This window comes from Castor canadensis, chromosome 1, assembly GCF_047511655.1.
Source record: "Castor canadensis chromosome 1, mCasCan1.hap1v2, whole genome shotgun sequence".
In the NCBI taxonomy this organism is placed as follows: domain Eukaryota; kingdom Metazoa; phylum Chordata; class Mammalia; order Rodentia; family Castoridae; genus Castor; species Castor canadensis.
The window spans coordinates 194,459,258-194,480,027 of record NC_133386.1 but is presented as its reverse complement, the minus strand read 5'-3'; the positions used below and the strand labels follow the sequence as shown (position 1 = coordinate 194,480,027).

The window sequence follows — 20,770 nt, the reverse complement described above, 5'->3', positions numbered from 1 at the left end:
CAAATGCTAGCTAATTTTTTAGGTGTCTTACCTATCCTCACCCCTCCCTTGTGTGCTCTCGCTTTTATCATGTGCTCATAGTCCAATCCCCTTGTTGTGTTTGCCCTTGATCTAATGTCCACATATGAGGGAGAACATACGATTTTTGGTTTTTTGAGCCAGGCTAACCTCACTCAGAATGATGTTCTCCAATTCCATCCATTTACCAGAGAATGATAACATTTCGTTCTTCTTCATGGCTGCATAAAATTCCATTGTGTATAGATACCACATTTTCTTAATCCATTCGCCAGTGGTAGGGCATCTTGGCTGTTTCCATAACTTGGCTATTGTGAATAGTGCTGCAATAAACATGGATGTACAGGTGCCTCTGGAGTAACAGTCTTTTGGGTATATCCCCAAGAGTGGTATGGCTGGATCAAATGGTAGACCGATGTCCAGCTTTTTAAGTAGCCTCCAAATTTTTTTCCAGAGTGGTTGTACTAGTCTACATTCCCACCAACAGTGTAAGAGGGTTCCTTTTTCCCCACATCCTCGCCAACACCTGTTGTTGGTGGTGTTGCTGATGATGGCTATTCTAACAGGGGTGAGGTGGAATCTTAGCGTGGTTTTAATTTGCATTTCCTTTATTGCTAGAGATGGTGAGCATTTTTTCATGTGTTTTCTGGCCATTTGAATTTCTTCTTTTGAGAAAGTTCTGTTTAGTTCACGTGCCCATTTCTTTATTGGTTCATTAGTTTTGGGAGAATTTAGTTTTTTAAGTTCCCTGTATATTCTGCTTATCAGTCCTTTGTCTGATGTATAGTTGGCAAATATTTTGTCCCACTCTGTGGGTGTTCTCTTCAGTTTAGAGACCATTTCTTTTGATGAACAGAAGCTTTTTAGTTTTATGAGGTCCCATTTATCTATGCTATCTTTTAGTTGCTGTGCTGCTGGGGTTTCATTGAGAAAGTTCTTACCTATACCTACTAACTCCAGAGTATTTCCTACTCTTTCTTGTATCAACTTAAGAGTTTGGGGTCTGATATTAAGATCCTTGATCCATTTTGAGTTAATCTTGGTGTAGGGTGATATACATGGATCTAGTTTCAGTTTTTTGCAGACTGCTAACCAGTTTTCCCAGCAGTTTTTGTTGAAGAGGCTGCTATTTCTCCATCGTATATTTTTAGCTCCTTTGTCAAAGATAAGTTGCTCATAGTTGTGTGGCTTCATATCTGGATCCTCTATTCTGTTCCACTGGTCTTCATGTCTGTTTTTGTGCCAGTACCATGCTGTTTTTATTGTTATTGCTTTGTAATATAGTTTGAAGTCAGGTATTGTGATACCTCCTGCATTGTTCTTTTGACTGAGTATTGCCTTGGCTTAGAATAGCCATTATTAGCAACACCATTAACAACAGGTATTGGCGAGGATGCGGGAATAAAGGAACCCTTTTACACTGCTGATGGGAATGCAAACTAGTACAACCATTCTGGAAAAATTTTGGAGGCTTCTTAAAAATCTAAACATAGATCTACCATATGATCCAGCAATACCACTCTTGGGGATATACCCAAAAGAATGTGACACAGGTTACTCCAGAGGCACTTGCACACCCACGTTTATTGCAGCACTATTCACAATAGCCAAGTTATGGAAACAGCCAAGATGCCCCACTACTGACGAATGGATTAAGAAAATGTGGTATCTATACACAATGGAATTTTATGCAGCCATGAAGAAGAATGAAATGTTATCATTCGCTGGTAAATGGATGGAACTGGAGAACATCATTCTGAAAGAGGTTAACCTGGCCCAAAAGACCAAAAATCATATGTTTTTCCCTCATATGTGGACATTAAATCAAGGGCCCTCCCCCCTTCTCCAGTGCACTTTCAGCAACTCCATCTCTCTGCTGTGTGCTAGTTTTCAGTTCCTTGTTTATTATTCAGTTTTTGGGGTTTGTTTGGGTTTTTTTGCCTGGAGGGGGGTCAGTCTGTCCAGGGGGCTATGCTGGTTTATCCTAGGGGTGGCTGGGGGAATACTGCACAAAGCCTGGCACTCACCTGTTGGTCTGCCAAATGTCTCCCCAGCAGGTTTGGAGCCAGCATCTGGAGACACGGCAGCCCTCCTCTTTTCTCAATGTAACGTGGGGTGGAGAAGCTTTCTATGGGCTAGGCGGTTCAGGGTGTTGAAATTTTGATTCTTCTTGGTGCTTTATTTCTGCCAAGTGTGGCTCCAGTGTCTCAGAAAGGTTTTGGAGTCACAGAGCTCACGCTGTCTGCTTCTGCGCCCTAGTCGCCATCTTGGGTCCTGATTTCAATTGTTTTTGGATATCTACCCTGGAGTGGGAAGTCTGGATCATATGGTTATGTTTTCAATTTTTTAAGGAAACGCCATATTGTTTTTTGTAGTGACTTTACCATTTTACATTCCCACCAATAGCATCCAAGGCTTCCAATTTCTCTGTATGTCTGAATATTTTCTGAAATTTCTTTTGCTGTTGATTTCTAGTTTTATTCCATTGCAGTCTGATAAGATATAGGAGGTTGTTTCAATTTTCTCTTATTTAGGATTTGCCTAATGTCCTAAAGCATGATCTGTTTTGGAGAAAGTTCCGCAGGTTGCTGAGGGACTGTGCATTCTGCAGCTGTTAGGTGGAATTGTCTGTAGGTGTCTCTTAAGTTCGTTTGATCTGTTATCATTCTATTCATAAGCTTCCTGTTAACTTTTTGTCTGGATGACCTGTCTATTGGTAATCGTGTGGTATAAAGTCACCCACTATTATTGTGTTGTGGTCTATCTATGCTTTTATGTCCAGTAGCGTTTGTTTTATGAAACTAAATATGCCAACATTCAGTACATACATGTTTACAATTGTTATCTCCTCTTGAAGGATTGTTCACTTTATCAATATGAAATGACCTTCTTTGTCACTTCTAATTTTTTTTGGTTTGAAATTTGCTGTCTCAGAGATGAGTATCACTACTCCTGCTTGCTTTGGGTTCCATTTCCTCAATCCTTTCACTTTAAGCCTGTGTTTGTCTTAACTGGTGAGGTGCATTTCTCATAGCAACAAATAGTTGGATCTTATTTTCTAATCCAACCCACTTCTTTTTTGATGAGACTGGGGTTTGAACTCAGGGCTTCATGTTTGCAAAGCAAGCCACACCTCTAGTCCATTTTGCTCTGGTTTTTTGGAGATTGGTTTTCTCAAACTATTTGCCTGGGCTGGCCTCAAACCACAATCCTCCCAATCTCAGCCTCCCATGAGGCTAGGATTACAGACATGAGCCACTGGTACCCAACCCAGTCTGTATCTTTTGATTAGAGAATTGAGAGCCTTACTGTTCACAGTTGTTATTGAAAGGTGTGTAGCAATTTGTCATTTTGTTGTTTTTGTAATGCTGATTCTTTCCTGATCCTCATTTGTTGAGTTACTCATCTAATGAGGTTTATTCTTTCCCATATTTCCATGGTTCCACTGATCTTCCTCTTCTCTGTGTAGGACTCCTTTAAGTAACTTCTTTAGTACTGGCCTACAATCATGAATTTCTTTAGTTTTTGTTTATCATGAAAGGTTTTTCATTTCTTTTTAATTTTTCCTTGAATTATCAAGGATAGGTTTCCTGGATTCAGTAATCCAGATTGGCAGTGATTTTCTTTCAGGGCTTGAAATACATCATTCCATCCCCTTGTTGCCTTTAGATTTTCTGTTGAGAAATACACCCTTATTCTTGTGGATTTGCTTTTACATGTGAGTTGATTCTTCTCACTTGCAACTTTTAATATTCTTTCCTGTTCTGTATACTTAATGCTTTAACTATGCAAAATGCCTTGGAGAGGCTCTTGTCTTATCTGTTTAGTCTGTTTTGAGTCCTAAAAGCTGTCTCTCAAGAATTGTGAATTTTTCTGCTGTTATTTTATTACATTTGTTTCCATGCCTTTAGCTTATACCTCTTCTTCTTTTTCTTTGCCGGTGATTCATAGGTTTTGTCTTTTAATGTTATTCCAGTGGTCTTGAATGTTCCATTACTTCTTTTTCATTATCTTTATCCAAATGTTTTAATTCCTATACCTTGTCTTCAAGTCCCAGTATTTTGTCTTCAACTTGATCCAGTCTGTTGCCAAGACTTTCAGCTGAGTTTTTATTTTGCTTATTTATATTTTCATTTCCACAATTTCAATTTAATGTTTTAGAATTCATTTATCTTTACTGAATTATTCTTTCATAGTGTTCACAGTCTTCCTTGTTTCATCCAGCTATTTATTTGTTTTCTCTTGGAATTCATTCAGCATTTATTCATGACCTCTACTTTTGTTGAACAGTCTCAAAATCATTCACTTTTATATCTTGCATGTGATTCTGCTATATTTATCACCCCTTCTAAATTACAAGCTTCTCAAAGTCAGTTACCTTATCTTAATGGTCTCTAGTACCCATTAGAGTATCTGGAACATAGTAAAAACTCAATAAATGTTGGATCAAATTAATTATTAGAGATTACATTCACTCTGGAAAGGAAATAATCACTGCCTAGTTCTCTGTTCCAGTGCCTCTACTATAGGAAATTGTAAGATTAATATCTGTTTTCCATTTAACACATTTTTAAATATATTATTAGTTGCTATAGTATTTACTTGCTTATTATGTTCAGTTTCTCATGTGTCTCCTCCACGAGGATCAAAAAGCCACATGGGCAGTGATTTTTGTCTATTTCTTAATTGACATAGCTCTAAAACTGCTGGAAAAATGCCCAGTATATAGCATACCATTGATAAAGAATAAATTTATTGAACTTATTAATTAATAAAATATTCTAGGTCCTGTCTTTAGTGAATCTACAAAGTTTTTCTACAATAACTTTTTGGGGAGTTTTAAAACCCAAAGAAAAAATTTAACAAGAGCAGAATTAAAAAAGAATCCACACAGTTATTCCATCACAAGAATAAAATGCTCTTTATTGATGTTGCTGTCATTTTTTGTGTGTTTGCCCTGTTATATTTTTAATAAGGACAAAGTTATGTTGAGAAAAAGAAACAGACACAATGTTCTTTTCAACTATTTTCAGAAAACTTCATGACTTTTGAAGAAGAGATAAGTGGAAAAATAGCTGAGATTTTCTTTCCCAGTAGGATTAAAAGGATGAATTGTATAATGTCCATGAAGCATCTTGATCTCCACAAGTGACTTCACAGACCCACTACAGGGAAGCAAGCAGCCTACTTTCTTTTCAGCTTCTGTGAGCTGTCCCCATCTCCAGTGGTTCATCCTCCTAAACATACTGCATCTAAGAGTCAGGAGATAATGTTATTTGAGATGGGAATTCAACATCAGGCAAAATGAAATTCAGAATTTAGAGCTAACTTAACTTCTCTGAACTCCTTCACCAGTAAAATCTTTTAACCAAAATGCTTCATTCACTTTCTCCCCTCTGCTTCCATTGCTACCAAAAAAAAAAAAAAAAAAAAGTTATGGGAGATCCATGAGGAATGGGGGTCATGAGGCTTGAGCAGGTCTGCTCTGGTGGTCATTTACATATGGCTATGACAGTATTTTTCCTTCCCTGTAGGTTAAACAAGTAGGATTTAAGCAAAGGGAAGAGGGGAAGAAATCTGAAAAGTATTTCTATCTGACCTATATTGAGCCTCATGACATGCTTTTATCTATAATATTGTTACTCTCCAGACCATATTCATACCCATTTACAAAAGTAAATATATAAATACATACTTCTCCCAGAGACCTAGGATCATGTGTTATATGGACGATACTCTATAATTTTCCCTACACCCCTGACCTTATGCTAACAACTAGTTAATTTGACTTTACACCTACACTCACTCATTCAAATTAATAAATGAAAACTAGAAATCCACAATTAAAATATTAAGTTGTTCTAAGTGATTACAAGAATAAAATGTTTTAACCTCTTGGTGTACTGAGATAAACAAGTTAGTTCAGAGTTTGAGAGTCTGATATAATTATTTTCCCAATATAGCTTTTAGGTAGACTGAGATTAAAATATTATAACTTAAAATTTATAATTTCAAAGCTCAGTTTCTGAAGATGAGAACTTAAAACAGAACACAATTACAAGATTACTGACTGGATTCTACTTCTAAAAGATTACACATACAGTCCATTTTAAGAATAAGATCTTTATTTTTTTTAAGAATGAGAACTTTAAATTAGAAAAAGGAACACTGAACACAGAACTTAACACAAATAAGGTAATTCATAAATGTTTTCATTCCTTTATTAATATATGTAATTGACAAAGCAGCACAAATACCATTCCCTCCCAGTGCTTTCTACATTAATCAGAAACTAGTCACCAAAAAACACTAAAATTTAATTTCTTAATCCACTTGGTGCACACCTGAGACAATTATAAAGAAACTCAAAATTGTACATGTATCAAAGATAATTTATTTCTAAACAGTATAATAATTTACTGTATTTCTTTTTTGTTCCACTTTCCAAATTTTAAAAAAATTAATTACCTGGGTATTGGTTTTATATCTGTCTATGCCCTAGGTTCTAATCTCTATGCAGGAGGACCCATGTCTATCTTATTTACTACTCTATTCTGAATCTAATATCCTGCTTTATTCATAGTAGATAGTATATAAAAATTTGCTGAATTGGTTAGAAGATTGTGAGGTCTTCCTGGAGATGTTTCCCAAGTAATATTTCTAGCAGATATGGAGGTCCTTAAAATGTGACACTCAGATTCATAGTTCTCTGTCTTTTGACAGTAAAGTAAAACGTCCTAGAAAATATGAAAGTAGATGGTGGTTTCCACAGCTGGGAAAAATAGCTGAAGTTAATTAAATCAGATGCCCATGAGAAATGCTGCAGAAATAATGTTTCTGACCTTTAGTAATCAAGAAATAGTACAAAGTTATATATGTGATTCAGTTCCGCTTTACATTAAGATCAAATTTTTCCTAATAATTAATGTAAATCATTATATCCATCCTTTATTCTACAATGTCTTAGTCTTCTATGACAGATTGGGAAGTAAGCTAATATATTTTAGTTAAATATTTAACAGATTACATCTCCTTTTCTTCTTCTGTTTAGCTGCTTGCATTTTTCCATGACAGGTGTTTAAATTGGATATGACTAAATTAAGAAGAATTTCTTTGGTCAAGGTTGATCTCCATCCCACCATCCGCAAAGAAATTTCACAAAGAATTTGAATGCCCTTATGAAATAAGAAGTGAACTATTGTTTATTTCATTGTTCAAAAATGAGCTTTATAGAAACAAGTGCAAGTAGTTGAGCAAACATTGAATGATACTGACACAGGTAAGAAAAATAGATCTTATATTCTATAACATGTTGTTATTTATTAAGTTTTTAGCATTCCATCTCTTTTGATCTGGACTAAAGATCTCTTGACCTTTACTTCTGGCAAGGTAGATATTTTTCTGAAGAGAAAAGTGAGGCAGAACATTTCTGGCTCAAAGTCATAGATGTAATAAAATTCTGAAACCAAAAAAAAAAAAACTCTGGAACCCAAATTTACATTTTTCTGCTTCAGTATCTCTTTATAATTGTGTGACCTGATTAACGTGTTAAGGGGACAACAAAAGCTTAAATAATGATTCAAAAGAACTTCTGGATTGAGGGGTTTCAAGTCTCACTCTGCATGGGAAACCCTCATTCTTTTGGAGACTCTCTTTAGAGCCTCCTTCACTTCCTTGTTTCTCAGGCTGTAGATCATTGGGTTTAACATGGGGATGACCACAGTGTACAATACAGACACAACCTTGTCTTCCCAGAGGGATTTTCCCATGTTACCTTTCAGGTACATGAATATGAGTGTTCCAAAGAAAAGAGCCACAGCAGTCATGTGAGAAGCACAGGTAGAGAAGGTCTTGGCTTTGCCACCTGCTTTATGAATCTTCAGAATAGCATGAATGATGAATAGATAGGATATAAGAATTACTGAAATGCTGGTTGTGATGACCAAGAAAGCTAAAAGGAAAATTACCTGTTCCTGTACCCCCATCTCACTACAGGCAAGTTTCAGCAAGGGTGGGAGGTCACAAAAGAAGAAGTCTATTTGGTTGGACTTACAGAAGGATGTAGAGAAGGTACAACCAGTGTGAACCACAGTATTCACCATGGCACCAGCATATGCTGCAGCTACCAGCCCCAGGCGAATCTGTGTTGTCATGGTCGTGACATAGAGGAGGGGATTACACACAGCCACATAGCGGTCATAGGCCATCACAGCTAAAAGGAAACATTCAGTGCTAGCATAGAGTGTAAAAAAGAAGAACTGGGTGGCACAGCGCTCATAGGTGATAACCATCTTATTAGTTCCCAAGGTCTCAAGCAGCTGAGGGACAACAACAGAAGAGTAGCAAATATCCAGGAAGGAAAGGTGGCTGAGGAAGAAGTACATGGGAGTCTGGAGCTGAGGGTCACTCTGAATTAGCAAGATCATGCCCAGGTTTCCCCCCATGGTGACAAGATAAAAGATCAAAAACACAAAGAAAACACCCATCTGAAGTTCTGCCTGAAGTTGGAACCCTATCAGAATAAATTCTGTCACCTTGGTGCCATTCTCTGCCATGAAGCCACGTTTACCTGCAGAAATAAAATTATAAGGCCTCATTGAAGATAAACTAAAGTGACACGGTTTGGTTGCTTGTTGCTGTATAAAATAATGATTGTTTAGATTTATAAAGCACTTTACATTTTTCACAAATTTAATTTCACTTGATCCCTCAGAAATCCTTACAAGTACATATTGTTAATCCCGTCTTTTACAAAAGAATATAAGGGGAAAAGAAAAGAAATGATTTACCTCTTCCACACGATTTCATAGTTAATAAATAGGCAAAGCCAGGACTAGAACTCAGTTCCTTGGGTGCCCCCAAGCCTCTGCAGATCTCACATTGGAAATACATGTCAGTTTCATATGGAGCTAGAGAATTCTTTGTTGGAGAACCCTTAGTGTTGTAGTGTTAAGGTTCAGGCTTTGAAATCAGACATAAGTTTAAATCCCTTCAGAGATTAAGCAAGTTAATTCACCTTTCTGAACCTCAGCCTTCTTAGTTTAATGGGATGACAACACCAAAGTAAAGGACATAATTTGCATATGTGCATAGCACATGATCTCACACACTTAGAATTGTTTTTCTAAATGTGGTGTGTAGACACAGTGAAATACTATTCAACCATAAAAAGCAAAGGAGTCCTGTTATTTGTGACAATGTTGATGAACATGAAGAATATTATTTAAAATTAAATTATCCAGGCACAGTGAGACTGCTTGTGGCTATGGATGATTTTGTTCTTTGCTTCATGTGTTTGTTTCCTGTAATGCACATGTTAACTTAATAAAGGTTATTTTAAAAACCTGAAAAAAAAAAAAGAGAACAAACACTCTCACTCACATGTGCAATCTAAGAAAATTGAATTCAGATTAGCAGGGAGTAGAATGGTGGCTATCTGAAGAAGGAATGGGAGGATTAGGAGACATTGGTCAAAGGACACAAAGTTTCAGTAAGTTTAAGAAATCTGTTGTATAACATGGTGACTGTGATTAATAGCAATGAACTATATACTTGAAAATTTCTGAGAGTAGATTTTAAGCGTTCTCATCACAAAAATAGGTGAGCTAATACATATGTTAATTAGCTTTAGTTAGCCATTCGTATACATAATTCAAAGTACCATGTTACACACCATAATTACACACAATTTTATTTATTAATTTAAATATAAAGAATGGAGTAAATCATAGAGGAGGTTAATCTGATAACAATACGATATATAGATATGTGAAATACCAAGGTGAAACCTCCTTGAACAACCAATTTACACTTAAAAAAATGAAGGACAGGAAGTGTCTGGGGATGAGTTTCAGTGGGAGGAGAAAGAGTAGAAAGAGAGTGTGAGGAAATGGGAATATGGTCAATGTACTTTGTATACGTGTATGAAAATTGAACATCAAAATTGTTCTAAGAAAGGGGAAGAGGCAAAGTGAAGAAGGGGTGTATCTAATTAAAATACATTGTAAGCACATATATAAATGTCACAATGAAACCTCCTGTACAACTAATATGTATGTGCTAATAAAAAAAGACTGTAAAAAAAAAGTAAGAGTCTCAGATTCACAGTAATTAACCGTGAAAGGTTAATTACCCTGACCAAAATGGCTGGACAATATCGACACATCCTCAGATACCCCCTGCTGTTTAAAAACAAGCCAGCCACAATAGCAATGCAGACTCTTAGATGTATGCAGGGCAGAGAAGCAGAGATGCCTACAAGACACAGTCTTATTCGCAATTCTCCCACAGAGGCTTACATCCAGCCTAATTTTTATTCTCCATCTTCAGAAAAGAAAGGTATTCTCAACTAGAAAAAAAAATCTGAAACATGAGAAGAATTCAAGGAGTATTAAAGAAAAATACAATCAAAGAATACATCACAGGGCAAAATTAATAAAATTAACAAAAAATAGTTATTAATTAATTAATAATGATAAAGCCATACAAATATTTTTTCTAAGTTCTGTGGTAACGGGAGCAACATGCTCCTGGCTACATTCTAAAATCTTATTACCTCCTTGTCCATAGACCCCTGGAGTTCCAACATCAACTCTATCCTTCTTTGGGAGTAGCTTTTGATGTGCATATAAGCACAGTGGACTTAGATACTAGACAGAGAGCCATAAAAAGCAAATGCTGTTAGAACCTCTACAGTCTTTTCCATGCCTGGTCACTTCTTCCTCTCCATTCTTGCCAAGAAGCATGGCCTTGTTTCCAAGTTCTCCTCTTACTCCCAAGGACCTGTCCCATTTTTTAAATGCCAGATCATTATCTGGCATAATCAGTGAGACACATGAATCAACCCATTCCGGAATTAGCTTGCAAAGCTCATTAAGGGACAAAGCCATCAAATTGAATTTAGAATTCTAATACAGAGGGGGTTCTTGCCAGGTATTAGGACAATCCTGTCTCTGTGCCTTTGAATGCTATTAATTTGGAGTATTGAAAATATGGAATATAGACTTCAAAGGTGATCTACTTGTCCTCTTTTCCACCCTTGAAACAAAATCTAAATTTGAGAAAGATCTCATAAGACTTCAGATAAATGATAAAGTAGAACTTTGATCAAATTTTGGCAAAAGCTTATCTAATGATGGAACAAAAGTCAGCATCTAGTGACCCCCCCCCATGGATTCTTGATCATATGTAGGTTGCTTCCTTATTCTTAGGGCCAAATCTTATCTTGATCATCTCTCAAAATAATATTTATTGTGTTCTTAATAGTTTGTGCAAATCATCCTGACCAAAGGGAAAAAAGAGTCCATGTATTTATTCAGTAATAATCTACTAAGAACTCACCATTTAGGTTACTCCAGAGGCACCTGCACACCCATGTTTATTGCGGCACTATTCACAATAGCCAAGTTATGGAAACAGCCAAGATGCCCCACCACCAATGAATGGATTAAGAAAATGTGGTATCTATACACAACGGAATTTTATGCAGCCATGAAGAAGAACGAAATGTTATCATTCGCTGGTAAATGGATGGAATTGGAGAACATCATTCTGAGTGAGGTTAGCCTGGCCCAAAAGACCAAAAATCATATGTTCTCCCTCATATGTGGACATTAGATCAAGGGCAAACACAACAAGGGGATTGGACTTTGAGCACATGATAAAAGTGAGAGCACACAAGGGAGGGGTGAGGATAGGTAAGACACCTAAAAACTTAGCTAGCATTTGTTGCCTTTAATGCAGAGAAACTAAAACAGATACCTTAAAAGCAACTGAGGCCAATAGGAAAAGGGGACCAGGAACTACAGGAAAGGTTAGATCAAAAAGAATTAACCTAGAAGGAAACACACATGCACAGGAAATTAATGTGAGTCAATGCCCTGTATAGCTATCCTTATCTCAACCAGCAAAAACCCTTGTTCCTTCCTATTATTGCTTATACTCTCTCTACAACAAAATTAGAAATAAGGGCAAAATAGTTTCTGCTGGGTACTGAGGAGGTGGGAGGGAGAGGGAGGGGGCAGAGTGGGTGGTAAGGGAGGGGGTGGGGGCAGGGGGGAGAAATGACCCAAGCCTTGTAAGCACATATGAATAATAAAATAAGAAAAAAAAGAAGAACTCACCATTTATCAGGTAGTCTTTAGACACTTGAGGCAAACAGACAAGATCCCTATCCCCATGAAGTTGTCACACTAGAAAGACCATGCATACACAATACATGCTTTAAAAAGAAGAAACAAATTCTTACCATGATAGAAGATGATTAAGTGCTATAGAAAAATGCTACAAAGTGTGCGAAATTAGGAATATCAAAGCAAAGAGAAGAGTGTTAAATAGGACCATCATAAATGGTCCTATGGGCGTTTTAGCCCATTGAAAAATGCAACATTTGGGCAAAATGTTGGGGAACAGGTAACTACTCATATATATTTACACATGTCATTTACCCAAATTAATTTTTAAATGGCATAAAACACCAACAATAGCCTACCCTGCTACCATTACAAACTATGTGGAGGTGTTCAAGCCCCTTTGAGGCAATTTTGTTTACAAGTGTTTTCTGCCTAGTAGCAGAACTATCCATATCATACTTCATGAATAATGCCATCATGTGCCTGGGATCACCCAGGGTAGAGGTAAGACTAGAATCCCAGAAATATAGCATAGGAACTGGGTGTTGAACTCAGAGCTTGTTTCAAATTCTGACTCAGTAATTTCTGTTTGTGTTTCCTTGAACTGATTACTTGACCTCTAAAGTCTCTGTTTTGACATCTAGGCAACAATAATAGTATTGCTGAACTGTGAGAAGTAAAAGCTATAGTCGATGGAAACACATACTACAACTAATATAGAGCAAAAACCTGATATATAAAATTATCACAAAAAAGTGATTTTTCAGTCATTCAGAAATGAGGCTCAAAATGATTCAGCCATTTTCCCAAGGCCACAGAACTAAATAGCACCAGGTCTTCTTGCTCCAAATTCACTGTGCTTTCTACAAATTTAGACTGTGACTTACCACTTCAGCTCAGGAAGTTGGTGTTCCCCAGCTTCAGGCAGCCACAGGTTAAGAAGACCTACTTTATTCCACCACTGTCCTGAGGGACACTTGAGATCTCCCCTGACAAGGAAGATATTTTGTAGGGGAACAGGGTAACATGGTGGGAAAATGCCAACTGATCATGATGTGCCAGAGAGAACATGTGGTAGGAAGGCTAGCCAACGGCATTTAGAAGCTTGAATTCAAGCCCAAATTCTACCACTAAGTCGAGTATTGTCCATCACTGAGCCTGTGTCCTCATACAATACAACAGCACTGAAGAACCTGAAATGTTGAACTTTTTTCTATACCATGATGTCTCTTACCTCCTCTTAAAAGTCCAATGAGGAGAGAAAGAGCCAGGCACCAGTGGCTCATGCCTATAATCCTAGCTACTCAGGAGGCAGAGATCAGGAGGATTGAGTTTCAAATAGTTCCCAAGACCCAATCTCAAAAATATCAAACACAAAAAAGGGCTGGCAGAGTGGTTCAGGCGATGTAGCACCTGCCTAGCAAATGTGAAGCCCTGAATTCAAATCACAATATCAAAAAGAAAAAGAAATATCTATTAAAAATGTTAAATAAAATGTGTAAGAGGCCATTGTTTGGACTGAGATCCTGCACTGGACCAAAAAGACTATATCAAAGTTGGGTCACTCATTCTAAGTTCCTTCATGATCAGGCTAAAACTAAGTTGTTTATCTGAACTTCTGAGAAATCAGGAGACAGAGACATCTCTCCAGACAGGCCAGTTTTAACAAACATGATAAAGAAGACCCCACCACCACCATTTTTCCTTTATAAGGAAAGTAGCTTTGTAATAACCAATCTGATTTTCATTCTGTTTCTGCTTTTTTTTTTCCTGTTCTTTTGTTCCTTCTTTCCCTTCTCTTTCCTTTCATTTTTCCCCTTCCTTCTTTCTTTTTTTTTTTTTTTTTTTTTTTTGTTTTGAGGCAAGGTCTCACTATATATCTCAGGCTGGTCTTGAATTTATAATCCTCCTGCCTAAGCCTTCTGAGTATTAGTATTACAGACATATGCCACCACACCAGATGCTCAGCCCTTTTCTGTCTATAAAATCAATCTCCTCTGATCAACACTTTGAATAGAATGAAGTGTTTCACAATTCTAGAATCACAAATAAAAGTCAACTAGATATTTAAGTTTGTAATAATTTTATCTTTCAATTATAATAAAAATGGCTGACATTAAGAGAGTACTCATTATGTGTTAAATACCATTCTAGTTATTTCATATAAACTGCCTCATATACTTCATACAATATCCCCAAGCAGGACATTTTCTTATTACCCCTATTTGTAGACTGGCAAGCAAGGATTTGCAGAGATTAAATAACATGCTTTAGATAAACCACTAAGCAGGCTTTTGAATCATGGTGTCTCAGACTCTCCTGCTCCCAACCACTAGCCCATTGTTCATGGTTATGGTAATAATGAGAGTTACCACATAGTAACACTTTTTTATTCCAAGAATTTTTCTAGGGGCTTTAAATACATTACCCTTTTATGTTTTGGCAAGGAGTAAACTAATAATATTTATTAAATAAAAATTTTTGACAAGTGACTAATTCTGAGTTGGAAACACTACATGTGTTCTTCTTGTCACATCACCTTTCTTTGCATGTCTTGTCTGAAGGAACAGGAGGGTAGAAGAGATGCTCATAGACACCAAAAGAATAAACTCTTAATGAAGAGTCTTCACTCCCAGGGACCATCTCCTCTAGCACAGATTTAAGTTGCAAGACAGAAGTCACTTGAACCAACTTTGCTCTGGCCCTGCATTGCCATCTGCCTACAGATATTCTCCCTTTGCCCAAATCTCACTCCTCATTTTTAATTTATTTTATCTTGCTTCATGTGTATTTTTATAAACCACTTTAAATCTCTTTTGGAAAGAAGTATTAATGAATAAATAAATACAAAATGCAATTGCCCGTTTGCTGGATGCCAGGATAATCAGAATAATTAGCTCTCTCAACATCAGGCCAACAATAACAGTGCCGCCAGAGGACTCTGCCAAATGGGTTCTGGAAAGACAATGCGCAAACAGTGGTTCAACCTAAACCAGACTGATCTGTATAGACATGATGGAAAAAGGCAGATGCTCAGGGGAGAAAATGGAAAAGCTTGGGGAGAAATCCAGATCTAGGTTACTACAGCCAGCCCCTGAAACCTTAAATCAAAATCCCAAGGTAATTACCAGAGCCTCCATTTTTAAACAGAGGCCAGCATGAAGAAGGATAGAAAGACAGGTTCCTAACTCACCTTAATCTGATCATTCTGAGTATATCAACCATGTCCATTGCAACTATTTTGCAATGGGCAAATTAAATTTTTAAATAAAACCAAGATTTCCCAGGGATTGCTGATCTTCAGCAGAGCTACAAAATGTGGTTCTCTCCAAGAACTATTACCTTCCCATATGATGCACTGACTAAATTCCTAAAGCAATCCAGAATGATTTGTAATTCTAAATAGAACACCCAGTTGACTTTCTAATAATTAAAATTAGGCAAAACTCCATGAAATACCCAGGTGGGAAGAAGAACTATGAATGTATATGGCCTCAGAGGAAAAATTTGGTCCCAGGCAATTCAGGTAAACTAAATTGCTAGGAAAATACAACTGGAACACTGAAGCATCAATTTCCTGGTTGTGAAGCATGCAATGTATTTGGAATTCTGGCTTTTAGGGATAAACCAGAAGAAAGTGAATCCTTAATGCCATCCTAAACCCATCACCCTTCACCATATTGAACAGCATTAGCACTTAACATTCTCAGCTACTTATTATTGAATTGTTAGTCAGGCACAAAAACACTTCATTTATGGTGGCCTTCCAATGGTAGACCTCTGCAATGGAAGGTTACCCTTCCTCCACATTAGTTATGTCTGCCCAAGGCTCACAGCCTCATTTTTATATCAACCAATGGTAATACAACTAGGACTTATAATCCTCACACATTTCAAAGCTAAAGGAGAAAGACATCAAGATTGTCACTCTTTGAGATTATTGATGATCCCCTGAATGTCCACCAATCCTCAGAAAACTAATCAGGGGCAGGGAGAGTTAGAAGAGAGAAAATTCCAGCAGATTTTAATAGGCTTCATCTGTCATCTTAGAATAGAGAAAGCCCTAGACTGAGAACCAACAGGCTATTATGGATCAAACAAGAAAATGCATAGCAAAATGATTCTAAAAGTAAAAAGTTCGCATTTGCAAGGGATTTCTGTAAGTGCCCAGAGATCAGCTTTATGACAGCATAAACTGTGAGAAATATATAGCCATGGATCTGAAGAGTATTTATATAGCTCAGCAAAACTAATCCACTTAGATCCTTCAAGTCAGATTTAAAGCTATTTTTAAATGGTGAGGCATAAAAGTTGTGTGATATGCCCAAAGTTATGTAGCCAGTGCTCTCAGCTGGAATTATGCAACAAAAATTTATAAAAGCTCTGCCTGTTGACTCTGTGCCAGACAGTATGCTATGTAATGGGGAAATGGTGATATATAGAGAGAGCTAAACAGACATGGGTAGTGATGATGTTTCCTACAATCAAACAGGCATCGTCTGCCTGTTCTAACCTAAAGGAGAAACAGAACGAGGTACAACATTCTGTGACTGCCATTCAATGTGACAGGACAATCTTGACTACTCAGGATGTTTAAATGACAAAAAGAATATGGCAGCTCCTTCTGCCATAACTTGAAGTGGCTCAAGCTAGGGATGAAAATAGTCACCATTCAAGAGTTCCTTGTTTCCCTCAGAAATACATTTGGGGAAAGAAAAAAAAAACTTTAGTTGACCATTTTAAAGTTGAATAAAAATGCATAAAGACATAGGAAAATACTTTCTGGCCATATATTTTCTCTGAAAAGAGCAGAAAACCATAGCCAGCATGGTGTCAAGGAACCAGAATCTTTAAAGTCCTATCACAGTAAGGTCAAATCCCAGCCAGTCAGCTTTCTGTTCTTTATGGTGGCTATGATATATCCAACCCATAGGAGATTTGTGAGGACAAAACACATATCGTGTGGTCAACAAAGGCTGGCTCTATTGCACACAAGAGAATTTCCTCTTCCCAACAAGTAAAAATTACTTATAACCCCTCATGTTAAAACATTGTACACCCATTGTCTCATGTAAACCATTTTCAGATGAAGAAAGTGGGACACACAGAAGTCAACTGACATGTCCAAGAATCACACAGTAAGGAAGGAAAGCAGTCAGAACTTGGACCTAGACCCTTTCCATACCATGAAACTACTCTCCAAGGTGCCATAGAGATATTCATGCCCTTCCTGGCTATGGAGGGAGAGACACATACAAAGTTGTAATCTTGAGATTTCTTTTTCCTATGTGATCCTGCAATAAGCTTCTGAATGGCATATATCCTCGAATCTCTTACATTTACCCTTCCCCAAGTCCTGCTCACTCTCGCCCATCTGCTCCCCAGACTAAGTGTGCAGCAGAATCTTGAAATTTAAAGGAGTCTCTGAAATAATGGTTCTACCCCCTGCCTTCAGACAGATGAAGTAGCTTTGTTCCCAGCCTACAGAAGCCCCAAGATAGGGAGGGTCTTGGTTGATTATTTTTAATAATCAACCAAGGAATGGTTGAGGTGAGTAGAGCCCAGGTCTCCTCCAGCCTGAGATGCCTAGGCTGTTCTCTTTAGCACCACTTTTCTGACCTCTGAGCTACTAAGCTCTCTGCTTCTCAGAAAGTGGTAGGAACAGATGAACTGCCCTTCTTTCAAGGCTGGGTTGGGAGGGAAGAGGTATTGTGGAAATGCGAATTCTTAGACAGAACAAGCCTTACAAAGCATGGATATGGTCATCAGCCCACCTTAGCTCTGACGTGGGCTTTTTCACCCCCTAACCTCCTTAGAGCTTCTCTCAAAGTCAGCATCTAGCTGGCCAGTTCCAGTTCCAAAATGAGAAGCTTCAATTCTTCATTCCTTAGAGGTGGCTCAGCCAAGCACAGAAAGCAGCTTTAGGAGCTATAGGAATCTAGGATTTTCCTGCAACAAAGCAGAAACCCCTTCTCCATCATCATGGCTAGCTGATATCTGATCTGATAGTATGATGCTTTCTAATCAGTCACATTTATGGGACCTGAACAATTCTGAGGGTGGAGAAATTACTCTCCCACTAAGGAACTTGTTCTGTTTTGGAGCCTACCTGGAGCTTTGTAATTTCAATGCTAAATCATTCCAAATTCATGCCAAAATTTACAAGTTTCTCAGAAATTTAACAAGAATCTCTAAATAGCTTCCCTACCTTTCCATGTGATCTCACCTATGCTGCCTACTCTGATACTAAACACAATAACTAAAGCAGGTATGAGAGCATGGTCAGTCCCATGTTATACCTGAGGCCAAGAGGTGCTCAAAGATGTTAAGTGTCTTGCATTACTTCAAGACAGAAGTGAAGGTAATAAGTCCAAGTACATTGTACTCCCCAGAAAATCACATTTAGTTTTGACCTTCCCTTATATAAAGAAACAAAAAGAAAACCCTTTTTAAAGTGAAAGGAAACCAACATTTGGCTACAAGGACATTTCCAATCCAGACTATAGTTCATTTTCTCTCTGATCTATTACAGCCACCCTCACCTTCAGCTGGACCAAAAGGTCCTTTCTCAGTCCAGAAGTCTGGAAAAATGTGAACAGAATGTGGTGCTTAAGTGGGGTTTGGTGGGGCCAGAGAAAGAGGTACCTTCAGCACCTGTAGCTCACAAGACCCAACATCCTGTTAGTAGGTATGGGATCTTGGCCCTCTCCTGGGGTAGATCCTTCATCCCAGGAAGAAAATTAGAAGAAGGAGGCAAGGGGATTGCCATTGACTGGAGTCTCTAATTAGGCCCTAAGCTTTTAATTAGACTTCTCCAACTTCCAGAGGAAAGACAGCATCAGAAAACCCTTTATCCTGTCTGGCAACCACCACCATAATACAACCTCATCTTAGATAGGAGGGAGGTATTTCTGCTCTATGAGGAGTTATTATCAACCTAAAATTACCTTTTCTGACAAGTCTCATTTATGAGACACAAGTGAAATAAGTGACTGTATGAAGTCACAGTCACTTGTTTATTCATTCATTCAGCTAATATTTAGTTGGCTGTACCTAAAGAACTCAGAGCAGTTCTTTAGGAACACCATATTAATTTTGTTGGTGTTTAACCCATTGAATACTCACAAAATTGCATGAGGTAGTTGCTGTATTATTTTATCCCACCAATAATTAAACTGAGAGTCAGTAAGGTGAAATAACCACACACATAGTAAAGATTTCATGTGGAACTCTCAAAGTTCTTGAGTACAGGAAAGACCCCCACAAAACATTTGTACAGAAAGCACTATGACATAATATTGTAAACATTATAATGCTTTAAATTTCTATATGTGTATATACACACAACTATATATAAACATATAGTTGGCCTTCTGTATTTGCAGGTTCTACATCCATGGATTCAACCAACCTTAGGTAGAAAGTGGTTTTAAAAATTGATCTTTATGAACAAATGCAGATTTTTAGTGCTAAAAAGCACCATATGGCAGCTAGTTGCATAGATTTAAATTGTGTAAAGTGTTATAAATTATTTAGAGATGATTCACAGTGTATGGAAGGATATACACAGGTTATATGCAAATACTATATCATTTCATATAGGGGACTTGAACAGGTGTAGACTGGCACCTAGAGCCAACCCCTGAGGGATAGCTAGATAGATGATTAATAGATAGATAGATAGATAACGTATAGATATAGAAGTATGGATAGATATAAGTACGTATGTATATAAAATCTTGACATACAGGGAATTGTAACATATTTCACTTACCTAGAAGGTAACACCCACGCACAGGAAATCAATGTGAGTCAATGCCCTGTATAGCTATCCTTATCTCAACCAGCAAAAACCCTTGTTCCTTCCTATTATTGCTGATACTCTCTCTACAACAAAATTAGAAATAAGGGCAAAATAGTTTCTGCTGGGTATTGGGGGGGGAGAGGGAGGGGGCGGAGTGGGTGGTAAGGGAGGGGGTGGGGGCAGTGGGGAGAAATGAACCAATCCTTGTATGCACATATGAATAATAAAAGAAAAATGAAATAAATAAATAAATAAATAAATTACTGAATCAAAAGAAAACAAAAAAAAAAAAGAAAATCTATCAATAAAGATATCTATATTTCTTTTTTGTTTTGTGCTGGGTGTGGATACATTGTAGCATTTACAAAGGTTCTTACAATGTATCAGATATATCATACTTGAATTCACCCACTCCACTGCTCTCCTTCACCTCCCCTCCCCCAATTCCCGGAACAGTTTCAACAGGTACCATTTTTGCATTTACATACATGTGTATACATTATTTGCACTGTATTCATCCTCTTACCTCTTTCCCCGCCACCTCAGGTGCCAACCCACCACCCCTACCCCAGGCAGATCTGTTCCACCCTCCTGTTCTTTGATTTTGTAGAAGAGATACCTATATTTCTTTTTTTCACATGTGATGGAGAACATTTTTGTCCCCACTCACTGTTTTTCTACATCTATCATCAATACCTACCACCTCTTCTTCCTTTATGGTGGGTTCCCATAGGCTCACTCCCCACCCGGAATTGTTAAGGAGACATTATATCACTGAAACTCTGTTGTGGTCTGACTTTTAATCCTTTATCTCAGG

The 20,770-nt window shown here is 37.5% G+C and overlaps 1 protein-coding gene and 1 long non-coding RNA gene across 4 annotated transcripts in view; both read right to left on the bottom strand.

Moving 5' to 3' along the window:
• Positions 1–4,933: 4,933 nt before the first annotated feature.
• Positions 4,934–20,770, bottom strand: part of LOC141421776 (uncharacterized) — a 246,843-nt gene continuing 231,006 nt past the window's right edge. For all 3 annotated transcript variants that reach the window (XR_012446490.1, XR_012446486.1, XR_012446494.1), the window contains one exon: positions 4,934–5,270. This is a non-coding gene — a long non-coding RNA (uncharacterized lncRNA). The remainder of the gene's footprint in view (positions 5,271–20,770) is intronic.
• LOC141421774 (olfactory receptor 9I1-like) lies at positions 7,551–9,590 on the bottom strand. The gene has a single exon (XM_074069509.1). The coding sequence runs from the start codon at positions 8,613–8,615 to the stop codon at positions 7,632–7,634; it is 984 nt and encodes a 327-aa protein (XP_073925610.1). The 5' UTR covers positions 8,616–9,590; the 3' UTR covers positions 7,551–7,631.